General features: G+C 42.8%; 1 protein-coding gene across 1 annotated transcript; it reads right to left on the bottom strand.

Moving 5' to 3' along the window:
• Positions 1-491: 491 nt before the first annotated feature.
• Positions 492-13,644, bottom strand: LOC106930659 (SPG21 abhydrolase domain containing, maspardin). Its single transcript, XM_015008339.2, has 8 exons — positions 13,324-13,644; positions 4,757-4,918; positions 4,251-4,331; positions 3,605-3,750; positions 3,420-3,528; positions 3,206-3,313; positions 2,973-3,113; positions 492-1,033 (listed from the first exon to the last, which is right to left on the bottom strand). The coding sequence occupies exons 1-8, from the start codon at positions 13,384-13,386 to the stop codon at positions 908-910; spliced, it is 936 nt and encodes a 311-aa protein (XP_014863825.1). The 5' UTR covers positions 13,387-13,644; the 3' UTR covers positions 492-907.
• Between the last annotated feature and the right edge of the window lie 115 nt (positions 13,645-13,759).

Raw genomic sequence — 13,759 nt, 5'->3', positions numbered from 1 at the left:
TCTATGGACCCACTCATCCAGGGTCAGAGTCTCTCAGGACAATACAGTCTTACAGACCTAACAAGCACCAGCTCATATTCAGTCATGTTTTTGGACTGTCAGGAGAAGCTGGAGTACCTGAAGAGAACACGAGCATACAATGGGAGGATATGCAAAATCAATGCAGAAAAACTCCAGAATCCAGGACCCTGTTTGCTGCAAAGTATTACTACTAGGAACTACCGTATGAAGATTGCCATTTTCATAACATGTTGAGATTATGATTCAAACCATTTTCTTACTTTGAGATTACATAAAAGTGAATATATGTCTTTGGAACAGACATGACAACATTGGTCAACTCAAAGAGTTGGATCATTCATTTTAACATTAAAATTCAGTTACATCCATCGTCTCCCCGGTTGTCTGAGCAGGTTTGCACGGATGGTGCTTCTAGTACTTGAAGCACTAAAAATTTGTTGGAAAAAAAAAAGACAAAAGCCAATAAAATATGAAATCAAAAAGAAAAACTGTATTCCAAAAAAACAAAATTCATATTGGTAAATTAAGCAAACTTTTAGACGTACAGTGTATCTTTGTATATCCAGTGTGTTCAATATTCTGTTAACAGCTGGCACAATCTACTACAATTTCTCTTTCAAACAGATGTGAACACACCATTCAGGCAGCTTATGAGTGCAAGAATCATTCCACATAAGGCAAGGTGTTGTGTATGGTTTCCAGAGCAAAGCAGCGGTAATGTACCACACGTCAATATGAAAATATTGCTTCATCTGACAAATAAAAACATTCTTAGTTGAATTTTTGATTGAATGTTAGACTCCACAGAAAAGTCCCTGGAGCCTGGTGTGAAATGAGCTCAGGAATCAATGTGTCCTGGTGAGCCAGACTGCAGGGCAACGTCGGCTCATTGGTTGTCCTCAGAGTCCTGATTGTAGCTCAGGTGGCTCCGCTGAACCTCCAGCTCCTCTGCGCTTACCATGGCAGGATCTATGGCAGCATACCTGGTTCCATGGAACTGACGCAAGTGAATCTGAAAAGTAGTACAAACCAAAATACCGTAATTTAAAATTTACATCACATCAAATAGATACTGTTTTGTGGACAGATTTCTGTCTGCAGGGAAGAGGACTTTGTCTAAAGTAGATTCACTCTCATCACTTTTGTGAAAAAGTCACAATATATCATAGACATGATGTGATACTCTTATAAATCTGTCTGGTCCTCTTGTAAACACAATCTGCTTTGGAATAAATTTCTTAATTACATTTCATCTTAAATGAAATATAGCCGAGGATCAGACCGCCGAGGTTCCCGCCTTCGGCCACCATCCATCCCACATTGCACCTGACCCCTTTAACCTCTCCCACAGGTGCTGAGCCCATGTGAAGGGGTACCTCATCTCCTCTTCAATGACCCCACTCTGTTTCCATTGGTGCTCCCTCACCCAGACAAAGTGCATCTTTGGGTTGACTTTGTCTGATCCCTCACCTAGAATCAGTTTGTCTTGGGTGACCCTGCCAGAGGCATGAAGCCCCTGACAACATAGTTATTAGAATCACTGGGACACTCAAAGCCCTCCATCACAGTATTGTGGGAACCCATGGTGGGTCACTGATTCTATTCATAACAGAATAAGTGGACAGAATTTCTAAGCGCAGCCAAGGTGTTGGTGAGATCCGTTTTGGTGTTCTCAGGATCATGTCTCTGCTCTTTGCAGATGATATGGTCCTATTGCCTTCATCAAATCCGGATTTACATCTTTAGCTTGAGCAGTTCACAGCTAAGTGTGAAGTGGTTGCAATGAGGATCAGTGCCTCCAAATACGTGGTCGTGAGTCAGAAAAGGGTAGACTGCCTTCTGCAAGTCAGAGATGAGCTCCTGCCCCAAGTGCAAGAGTTTAAGTACCTTGGGATCTTGTTCAAGAATGAGGCAAAAATGGAGCAGCCAGGACACACTGTGGGGAAGAGAGAGCTGAGTCAAAAGGCAAAACTCAATTTACTGGTTGGTTTATGTTCCCAACCTCATCTACGGTCACATCTCTGAAGCTCTGGGTAAAGACCAAAAGAGCAAGATTGCTAATATAAGCGACCAAGGTGAATTTTCTCTGTAAGGTGTCTAGGCTCTCCCTTAGAGACAGGCTGAGAAGATCAGTCATCCGTGAGGGACTCAGAGTAGAGCTGCTGCTCCTCCATGTCAAGAGGAGGCAGTTGAGGTGGCTCAGGCATCTGATTAGAATGCCTCCCTAACCTGGTGAGGTGTTCCAGACACATCCCACTGGGAGGAGACCCAGAGGAAGACCCGGGACATACTGGGGGGACTATATTTCTCAAATGGCCTGGGAACGCCTTGGGATTACCCTGGAAGAGCTGGAACAAGTGACTGGGAAGAGGGAAGTCTGGGTCTCCCTGCTCGGGCTGCTACCCAACCCCCACACAGGTGGAAGATGATGGATAGATAAAGTCACAAGATATCGGTCCTTTAAATAGAAAATTGTTCTCAGATCACAAAAAACTCATCTTTCAGATTGATCCTTGTAATAAATGACAGATTAATATTTACTAAAGATGATCAATTTTTGAAACATTAATAGAGTTTAACAGAACCTATTACTCTGTTAAATCAGCTTGTCCAGGTATGTTCCTGCCTGATCAGGGTTTAAGTCAGGAGCCCAGTTAAAGTCAAGATGAACTTTGAGGTATTTGCAGATAATTCATCCAGTAAATGACCAGAAAAGTTTGTCTGTTGGGCAGGTGATAAAAATGCTTCCCAAAGATTGAGAATACTCCCAGTAAAAAACCTTCTCTGCATCCTAAGTTACAGATCTTCCTTGGTACTCAGAACAATGAAAGCTTCCTGGAATACACGCAGGGTGTTGGTCCATTTCTGGTTGCAAAAAATAACTTTCCTCACTTCAGAGAGAATGCAAATACTGTAGATTAGTGGGTTAAACATTGTGAATCAGAACCAACCTGTATGTAAAGGTTGACCTCAGCGCTCCTGCACAGATATGGGAAGTTTCCTCCGGTTTTCAGATGTGCCCGTCTAGCATTGGGATACAGTTTATACATCTCTTCTTTGGCCTCCAGTGAGAGGGCGCTCTGATCAAACACCTAAACATCAACAACATAGCTAGGTCAGACGTGCTTGGAATACACAGGATAGAATCAGATAAAGAAGATAAAAAAAACCCAACAGAACTTACATCTATGATGGTCACAGCAACATCTTTTATTTTGTGAGGCTCAACGTAGGAGTTCTGACAGTTAAGTGTTAGCCTTGAAGCTAGCTCACTTTGGCTCAGACTCTCCAGCTGTATTAGGAAAACACAGACTGATCTGGTTAACACATAAACACAAGCATGAGGATTCAACTGTTAATGTCATTATTAAAGCTGACTGACATCCATGGTTACATACCCTATCTACCATGAAGTCGATTGCATCTGCCATCTTAGGGTCCACAGGTCCTTTAGCAAAGTTTCCCAGGACAATCTTCTTCAGCAGGAAAGCTGGCATGAGCCAGAAACTGGCAGCAACACAAAAGCAGCATGAATGAAGAGACTCTAAAATGAAACCATCATGTGAGAGTGAGTCAGTGGCACCTGTTTGCAGTCCATGTCTGGTGAAATATGGACGTGTCACTGAATGAGTTACACAGGATCAAAGAGTGCACTCTGGGAGACTTGTGAGTATACTCTGCAAACTTCTGAGCCAAGAATCCTCCCAAAGACGCCCCGAACAGGTGGACCTGAGAGTGACATGGGATCAGCGTTACACAGATGTCATACACACATCACACACATAAACCAGCCATATCAGGCCAGGTAGCTTCCAAATACATAGCCAAACACAACAAAAGGTGCGATACCACCAATAATCATGGGGATGGTGTGGCAGACCTCATGCATGACTAGTGCAAGGAACCAAAGAGAAGAAGAAGACCGAAAAATAAAGTTAATCTCCCTCCACATACCCTGATGGCTGCACAGAAAACTTCTGTCTACTGCAAAGCCTCTTCTTAAGTTTTTTCAGAGAATGTGAATTATCAAAATGTCCACCTTTATTTTCCTCTGAATGAACTCTGAACTGTCTTATGATGGCTATACTGCCTAACACAATGGCAACCTAACAACACATTAAAAGCATGAGGTTGTCTTTTACTCGACATGGTAACAGACAAGGGGACTTATTATTGTGCGTCAGGAGACATAAATGGGCCACAAGGGATCTATGAAAACAAAGTTGGACCTTGTCCAGCTGAAGGTGATCCAGAAGCTTCCGGAAGCCATCACAGAACTCCAGGAGGTCCCAGTATACCGGATACTGCAGCTAAAACAGAACAACATATGATTATAACAAATATTGGTAAGCAGCCAATATTTCTGATCACTTATCAATAAATTTGAGATTTGATACAAAAACAAATGTGAGGCATCAGGAATGGCTGAAAAGAGTCACAACAGCTTAATCTAGAACAGGAACAGGCTTTGCACTGCATTGGCTCTGTAAGAAGATATGGTAACCGCGGTGCAGGGGTCAGTTATGTAACCAGTGGGTTGCTGGTTCAAACCTCAGCTCCATCCATCTTAGCCGTTGTATCCTTGGGCAAGACACTAAAACTTTAGACTGTGAAAAGTTTACGTTTTTGTGTATTTCTACATAATGTCAGAGGTAAGATATGAGTGAAGCAGAGATGATTTATCCTCTTGTAGATGCCAGTGATTACATGAGCACTCCTGCTGTGGTGAACTCACCGAGATTACCCTGTAACCCCAGCCAGTCAGGGCCTGCACCTGCTGGAAGAACACCTCCGCAGTCCCACTGACTGGGGGAAGGAAGATGATTGGACACCTGATACTTTTTGGGCCGGCATCATACAGAGACCACACCTTGCTGTCGTCATCGTCAACAATAATCTGGAAAACATACACACACACGCACGCACGCACACAAACACAAACACTTGTTCTGTAACCTGATGGTTGCATTTGTCTTAAAAATGATGTACCATACATTATTACACCATATTAGAAAGAAACAATCTTTATTAAATGCCCATAAAAATAATAAAAATACCACATCATGCAATACTATTCTACCTGGTCGCTGCTGTACACACATTTCAAGACATGATGGTCCTGGCAGCTTAAAGCAGTAGTCTCAAACTCCAGTCCTGAAGGACCAGTGTACTACTGTTAGAAGTCTCTCTACTTCAGCACACCTAGCTCTGATTGGCTCATCAGCATGAAGTCAAGTTCGAGGGTGAGGAAGTTTTACCATTTAATTCCAGTGTGTAGGACGATGCACACATCTAAAAGTTGCAGGACTCTGGCCTTCGAGAACTGCAGTTTGAGATGGCTAGCTTCAGCAGGTGGTAACTAGGCCTGTCACGATAACAAATTTTGCTGAGCGATTAATTGTCTAAAAAATTATTGCGATAAACGATAATATTGTTTCAAGACCTTTTGACACTGATTTAATGGAAATGACGTAATAATGCATTCAATTTTCTGCCATAGATACATACATTTTATTTTCAAAAGAACACATAACACTGGAACTGATAAACTAAATAAACAAAACAACCAAAAACAAAAATAAAATGGACTCTCAGTCTCAATTAACAAAAAACGTACTTTAATAAAAACTAAACAACATAAAGCCAAAGTGGAAATAAATACTGCATTCAACCAAAAGAGTGCAGATTATGAAGTCTGTATACTATATTGCCCTTCAGTAATCACTAGATTTAAATAGAGAAGATGGGCACATCCGACTACCTAATGCAATAGTTCACACTACACGATTTTTTGCCCCTATTTTCCCCTTATGATAATCTTAGAATGTTGGCCGATCTAAGATTGTCGCTGGTGATTTCGTAACCGATCATCCCGTAGTGTGATGTAGATAGTCGTGGCCGCTCCGATCTAAATCAGCGGTTTTCCTCGACTGGGAGCTTAACGCTGAATGTGACAGGTAACCAATCAGGAAGCGCGGATTCTCCTCCGTGCTTTCTGAGGGGAAATAACGAGGGGAATCCCAAACAGCTGACACGGCGCAACCCAAAATCCAGCAGACATTGGAGATGATATGTGGAAACATTAATATTTATTCAACATTTCGTGCAAAGAATATAGAAATGAAGCCAAATTGTTACCGCAGCTGATAAACCCGGTAACTTTTCAGCTGTTCTTCGTTAACGTGACATAAATAGGTTATAATGATTTTCATTCAGTCAGGACTTTACGCTGACTCTAGCCACATGCATTGCAGGTAGATTCTAGTAAAGCATTGATTAATGCCTGGTTTTAAAATTAGTTAACTGGACTTGTAGCCATTATTTTGTGCCCATGTCATGTGGCTGGACACCACAAGGCACGACGAACCCGATCGAACCGTTATACCTAGGATTTCTGTCGGCTAATGGTGGTCTCTCAGGTTTTGAAAATGGGCCGACAGTGTGCGCTAGTGTGTGCGCTGGGCATTTCACTAAGGAAATAGGAAGGGAGGGTCAGTGAAGAGCACCGGAGTTGAGCCTTTTTCATTCAGAAAGAAAAAACGGCAGGAAGAGAAGATAAAGCCGATAATTAAAATGAGGTCGATAGGTTTAATTTATCGTGCGATTAATTGATTTATCCTTTATCATGACAGGCCTAGTGGTAACTGACTTTTTCTCTTGATTATTAATAAAGTTTTTCCTCTCTTCAAAAAGACTTCTTCAGTTCTGAACATATGGGAGTCCAAATAGGTTTAAAAGTTAAAGAACACTCACAATAATAAGGTTAGTGAGGTTACTGATGAGACAGTTAGGACACAGGAGTTACTGGTTTTTCCCTCTATTGAGCTCAATGTTCAGGTTTTGTTGAAAGTGGCCAAACCATGGCACTTTCTAAGCACAATGTACCAGTGCATTTAAAAACTAACACCACCCTCAACAAGAAAGTAGTTCACCCGAAGGACAAAACACCCAAACACAAACTCAGCGGTGGGGCCCGGTCCAGTAAGTAGTGTTTAAACCTCTATGCTGGAGAAACTACACAGCAGCTATACAAAAGAACAGCCCAACACAGAAGAACCAGCACTTCACTTACATCTTAGGGACAATTTCTTGAAGACAGCAATGTGGACATTTCACACAGGAATACAGGTGGTTTGAGAGGAATGAAAGAAGTCATCTGTGTTAAATATGAAAAACCAACACTAAACATAAGAGACGGTATCAGATTTCATCTTTCTAACCTACTCTTCGTAAGGAGTAGGTACACTAATCTCACGATGCAGTATGATATGTGATATTCTCACAATATGATATGTGATATTCCTACAATACGATGTATATCACGATATTCAGCATTTGATGCAATTCGCTACATTTGTAAGATTTTCTGAGAGATTTTAGAGGGACAGAGTGATTTTGATAACATTTTGTGACTGTTGCACAGATTTGGATTGAATTAATTGAACTAATGGTGTAATAAATGTTTTTGTTATACATTTACTTGGTTTAAATGTTAATTGTGTATTTAGTTATGCATAAAAGGAACCTTTTTTGTCTTATGTACTTATATTAGATAATGTAATTTATCTATTTAATTTCATTATTTAATTGTAACTGGTTGTTTACAATTGGTTGTAATTGTACACTGGTTGTGTAACATGCCATTTTTAATGTACATGTGCAACTGGGTAAAGAATGTCATCTGTGATAGCTGTCATTTAATTCCTGTGGATTTGAAATAAAATTCAAAGTAGGATTTAATGTATCAATACTCGGGGATGAAAAATGGATACTTTCTGAGTAAAATAAATTTGATAAATATTGTAGAACCAATAAAATTACACAACCTTAGTCAGGAGGCTGCTGTAAACCTCCCTGGGGAAGTTTACAGCAGCGTTCCTGGAACTGTGCTCAGACATGCAGTTGGTTTTGGAGAGCAAGACACTGAGGGGTTATTCTGCCCACCACTCTGGAGATCTTAGCAACAGAACCTTCACTGAAAATATCATCAAGGCTGTTCACGTAAGTATCTTGGTGTCTTGCTCGTTGACTTAAGCACAAATTGGGCTTTTCCTTTCAAAACACATTTTATTTTTCTCTTAAAATGAAGAAACAGCTTACCGCAGCAACATTTTTATCCATCTTTTTGTAAGACTATTGTATGGCAAAAATAAAGATTTTTAAAATGTGTAACTTTGACTGCTATTTTTTTTTTTAAAAAAAGGTTTCTCAAAAAACAGTCATTTTAGGCTGCAACAATTACAAAAAACATTGTAGAATCCTGGATGTAGCAGTGGGACTGATTAAAGTCCCTCTAGAGTTTGTCAGATGTAACAGAGCATTTAGAGGCTCACCCCAGGATTAACATGAGAAGCATTTTTATTCATTGTACAAAATAAGTGATGTGCATCTAACCAACCTGGAGGTGAGGTATCCTTGATCAATGCACAGTGCACTTTTGTAAACAGATGGTTATAAACAGATCATAAAGTGTCATAGTGAGAGATTGGTGGCTTCATGAAGAATACACTCATTTATTGTCCCGATATCAACTTCAAGACAATTACTAGTCAGTGGTTCAAGTGAGCGACTTGGTTAAACTAGTTTTCCAGTGTTCTGTCAAGCCCCCCCCGCCCCCCGAGTGCCTCTGTGTTCACAGTATAGTCATGCCAATAAACAAGTTTACAGGTTTACAGGTTCAAATGCCTCAGTCTCTTCCCTTCCCATGCTCTCTTCCAGCAACAGCGTGCCAGTCCATGTCGGTGCAATAAAACAAAAACAGGACAGTCTGATTCTCCTGTTAACAGCCTCTTGCTTCATAAGGACCATCTCTAAACAGATTCTCCTCTCTTTTCTTCATGTGTGGAGATGATATTGGGTCATGCAAAAAGAGAATGGAGACATGTTGAAAAAGAAGACTGGAACTCCCTCATTGAACTGAACTGAGAGTGTATCAAAAGAGAAAGCTTATATTCCTTTCTCCACACTTCAGCCCATAAAGTAAAGATGCTTGGATTAATGTGTTCACTCTTTCATACAGGTTTGTTTGGACACATTCTCTTGTTTGAATTTATGACATACATCAACAGGACACCTCAGATGTTTCAGATATTGTGGCCTGATGTGTACAATCTTAAAAATGACACAGGGCAGCTTTACATTTTCTTTTATAAATACGACATGTTCAAAAATTGCAGCTAGACTTTGATATTTTAACATTTCCTCACAATATTCAGAAAAAACCCTCATACCACATTGATGCTTACCTTCAGATTTTCCAGTGAAAATCATGCCTCTCTCACAGCTTAGATGCAACATGTGATAGTGAGCAGAGTGTGATCCAAAGGCCCCTCTGAGTGGAATCATGTGACCATGACTGAATGAGCTCAGTGCTGCTGGACAAACACCTTCAGTCCTCATTCAGGGCAGAAAGCAGCGAGTTTCCACCGGTGAGGCCAAATAGATTCTTTGATTAGCAAACAATCCACTCCTGATAAGCTGCTGATGCACCACAGCTCAACACAGAGTCACTGTGAGAACCTCACATCTGAGTGGAACCGCAGCGACATGGAGTGAGTGGCTGATTATTTAACACTGACAGTGGCCTGGAGTACAGTGTAAAACTACTGAATAAATGGCTGTGCTTAATCCAACAGGAGAAGGTTAGTGGACTAGTCAAAGTCCAGTCCCAGATCAGCAGGATTTACGTTGTAGCTCTTAAAAAAGGAAGGTTTTAGCAGCTGAGCTGCTCAGAGTTGGTTGGGCTCGGAGCACAATGTTTGGGAGGGTTTGACTACACGTCTGGCTTTAGATCGACATACATCAGCTGAGGAACATTTCAGTTGTTCAAGTTTATTATATCAGAATAGCAGGTGACATTCTCAAACTATGAACTTACTTTCAACTCACACTTCTACAGGGTTTCCCCTGGGGCTAGTAAAGCATGGCGGCCCGCCATGCTTTACTAGCCCCGCCGCCAGGCTAAGCGTTGCTTGTTTACGTTTCTAGGGGGAAAAAAATTTTAAAAAAATTGTTTTTTTTTTAAAGCTGGGCTGCAAGCGTTTCTTTTGCTCTTAGCATTTCACTAGCAGAGCAGATTTATCCTAAAGGATAGGTTTATAATAGATAGGTTTATAGTTTATGCATTTAAACCCGACAGCGTGCGGACCAATCACACCGCTGGCGCCTCTGCGCTTTGCCTCGCACGCTGCCGCTGCTTTATGTCAGCGGGATCGCCCACGCCTCCTTTCACTCAAACTGGACACAGGCTGACCTGTATGGATATTTACATCAACTTACTGTGAGGAATTATGATCCTTTGGAGAACTGTAGGTAAGAGTTTAAAACCCGCCGCGTTAGCTCTGGTGGCGCAGCTCAATGTGAACTGCAAGAATAACTTGTAGCGAATTCAGAGATGCGCGTTGTGGAGCGGCGAGAATGATTTATCTTTGTGAACGAACAATTATGCGGCGTTTACATCTCAACACGCTGCCTAGTGTGTGGCTCTGTGTCTGTCTTCCCTGTAAAGTTTATGTCTGTGGTCCCGGTTGGCCGGAGAGTTTGTGGATAACGAGCAGCGCTAACCTGATCATGCAGGTTCAGCCCGGTGAGGAGCTTTTGCGCTCTCCTCGGAGTCATGCATCACGCTGATTTTATATCATTTTATTATTATTAGTAGTATTATTTTTCCGGTTACACGATGCATCAAACCATATCAGATGCGTTGTCTACTTAGAGTTAATACTCGCGGCCGCACTGAGATGTGAGAAACTCGTCCCATAAACTCGACCAACCAGAATAGTTTCTGTGATGCTTATTAAAAACTCAACAGACACGAAATGGAAGAGCTACTAAAGCCACATTAGCAGCATTTAATTAAATCGAAAGTTACGAATGTAACTACGGTTCTATGAATCCCGGATGACCGCCAGAGGGCGGTGCTGAAAGCACTGAATGTTCCCTTCGTGCATGCGCCGTTCGAGCAATAATATCAACAGAGTCACACCTGTGACCTATCGGATGATCAATCAGAGGCTATATAGCATGACGTCATCCGATGCTCTGTTCCTACAGAATCTTCTCGCGAAATGCAAGGATTCTGAGTGACAGAGAATCTCTGGCGGTCATCCGGGATTCATAGAACCGTAGTTACATTCGTAACTTTCGTTCTATTTCATCCCTACTGACCGCCAGAGGGCGGTGCTGAAAGCACTGAATGACTAATACCAGCGATGTCCTGAGCACAAACCTCACTAAGGAGGCCCAGAGGACCCTTGTAAAAGAACCTGGTCTAGAGGATGAGAGGAGGCCACATTCACATCGTATAATCTAGTGAACGTGCTCAGAGAAGCCCATGATGCAGCAGCACATAGCTTCCAGTGGAACTCCTCTCAAGGCTGCCCAGGAAGTGGACACTCCTGGGAGAGTGTGCCTTCACGCTGACTGGCCGGGCCGGCGTCCTGCAGTGTAGGTGTGACAGATGACATCCACAATAGGAGAGACAGAGGACAGAGAACAACCTAATCTAGGGCCCCCATAACACAAGAACAGTTGGTCTGAGCATCTTATAGCAGCAGTGGCTGCAATATATGCCGCCAGTGGCCTCACTGAGCACAGCAATTCAGATCTATCACCAGCTTACCCTGACGTAGGCTGAAAACGCACCAATCCCAATGGTTGGTTACAAGGAGAATGAGAAAACACTTTAGGGACAAATGCTGGGTTTGGCCACAATATATCATCATAACCATCTGAGCTCCATCTGAGACATGATGGGCTGATAGAAGGCATGTAGTTTTCTTAGCTGAGACAATAGCCAACAAAAGGCAGTCTTGCACGACAACCACTTGAGGTCCACTTAAACCAAAGGCTCAAATGGAGGGTGCCATAAAGCACTGAGGAGCAAGGACGGGTCCCAAACACGTGCTCGCGGAACCATTGGCAGGTGCAGTCTACGAACACCACACAAAACAAAGAGAAACCAGATTATGGGTCCCCACTGTACAGCCATCAAGGTCAGCATGACTAGATGATATAGCCACTACATATATCTTAAGTGTCGAAGGAGAGCGGCCCTTATCAAGAAGAGACCGAAAAGACTCCAAAATAGTGTGTACCACACTGGCGACTGGATCATCAATACGGGCAGAACACCAAAGGGAAAACAGACGCCATCTGTTTCCATATTGTTGACGAGTTGAGGTGCCTGGCGGGACCTGAATACCCAGTCAGTTGCTATTCAAGCCTCCCAGTGGCCACACCCACAGCCGGAGGCATTGAGGATGAGGATGCCATATCCAACCCCCCAACTGAGACAGTAAATTCCTCTTGGTCGGAAGACACAATGGGACCCCGTGACCCAGATTCCACAGAAGTAGGAAGCATGGCCGTGCCAGCCAATCCTTTGGCCCTCCTTGAGGACTCTCCGAAGAGTCGGCCAAATCAGGGAAAGGGGTGGAAAGGCATATAGAGGACCCTGGGCCAAGGCGTCCTGGACCAGTGCACCTGCAGCCCCTGTAAGGGAAAACCATAGAGGACAAAGGTTGACTCCTCTGTGGCAAACAGGTCGACCTCTGCCTGATCGAAAAGGTCTCAGATCAGGCAGACTATGTCGCTGTGGAGGGACCATTCCATCTTCAGCACGTCATCACAATAATGCTCCTCCATTGTACAATTATTCTTAGGAGCATTGGACTCAGAAGTAGTTGATTTGATGAGCTCACAAGATTTGCAGTTACACCAGGTGTTTGCTAATTGCTGCTTCCACTTGTCTGGAGGAGCAGGGGGAGGAAAGGCTCTGCTGGAGATTACAGCTTCAAGGAGGAGCTTTGTGGAAATAGGCGGGGCTTTGTGAGAGGAAGAGTTTAGGCACCCCTGAATGGTTGCCACGGGAGATAAAAGGATTTTCCAAGCATACATGAAAGAATCAAAGCAATACTCTAGGTATGTTTATGATGAGGGAGTATTATAATATGATGTGAAACTAGATTTTACATAACACTTCCATTTTAATATTCAAATGCAGACATTTCCAAATGTTTTAATCAAATCATGGCAAGCCTCTGGTTTAAGCAACTTGCACGTACACTGACATATAGCAGCCTATTGCCTATATACTGATCAATTATACCTAGAGCTCTGAAATACGCATTTAGCCTGGGAGCAGTGGCGCAACTGCACATTATTCAGATGGATGCTAAAACATAAACATATTATGAAGCAGTTATGCTTCATAATACAAAAAACATGAGTGTTTAATCAACCTTCCAATGCTGTCTCCGGATAACTTGATGGATCTAAACACCAGGAGGTGGGTGTACTTACTCTCTTCAGGGGTACTGTGCTTCTGAACCAGTTGTAGTCAGGAGACACTTTGATCTCCTCCATCTGAGCTGTCACATGCAGGCGGGACTGAATCAGCTCGGAAAGCGCTCCCTCTCCTCCGAACAGCCAGCGAACAAAACCCGCTACTAGCTGCTAACGCTGCTCACAAATTCAAAGGGGTCGAGTCGCCACTTCACGCCACTGCTGCCGTCCTGCTGCGGGTGGCGGTGAGTCACGGTGCCCGGGGGTGTTCATCCATGTCACGGTTGCATGTTTTTTGTATCTTCAGGCTGGTCTTATGGTCTTATGACTCTTTTTTACCTACTTCCGCAAAGCGTCTACCGCGACTCACGCAAAAAGGTGCGTTTAGATACGACCGGAAGTCGGAAAACATAGTTTTTTTTGGCTGCATCAACCAACCACGGAATATTATCTT

Source organism: Poecilia mexicana, unplaced genomic scaffold (genome assembly GCF_051168715.1).
Source record: "Poecilia mexicana isolate PSO_F unplaced genomic scaffold, ASM5116871v1 scaffold_3, whole genome shotgun sequence".
In the NCBI taxonomy this organism is placed as follows: Eukaryota; Metazoa; Chordata; class Actinopteri; order Cyprinodontiformes; family Poeciliidae; genus Poecilia; species Poecilia mexicana.
Note: the sequence above shows the minus strand (reverse complement) of the source record. Positions and strands in the feature narration are given on the sequence as shown.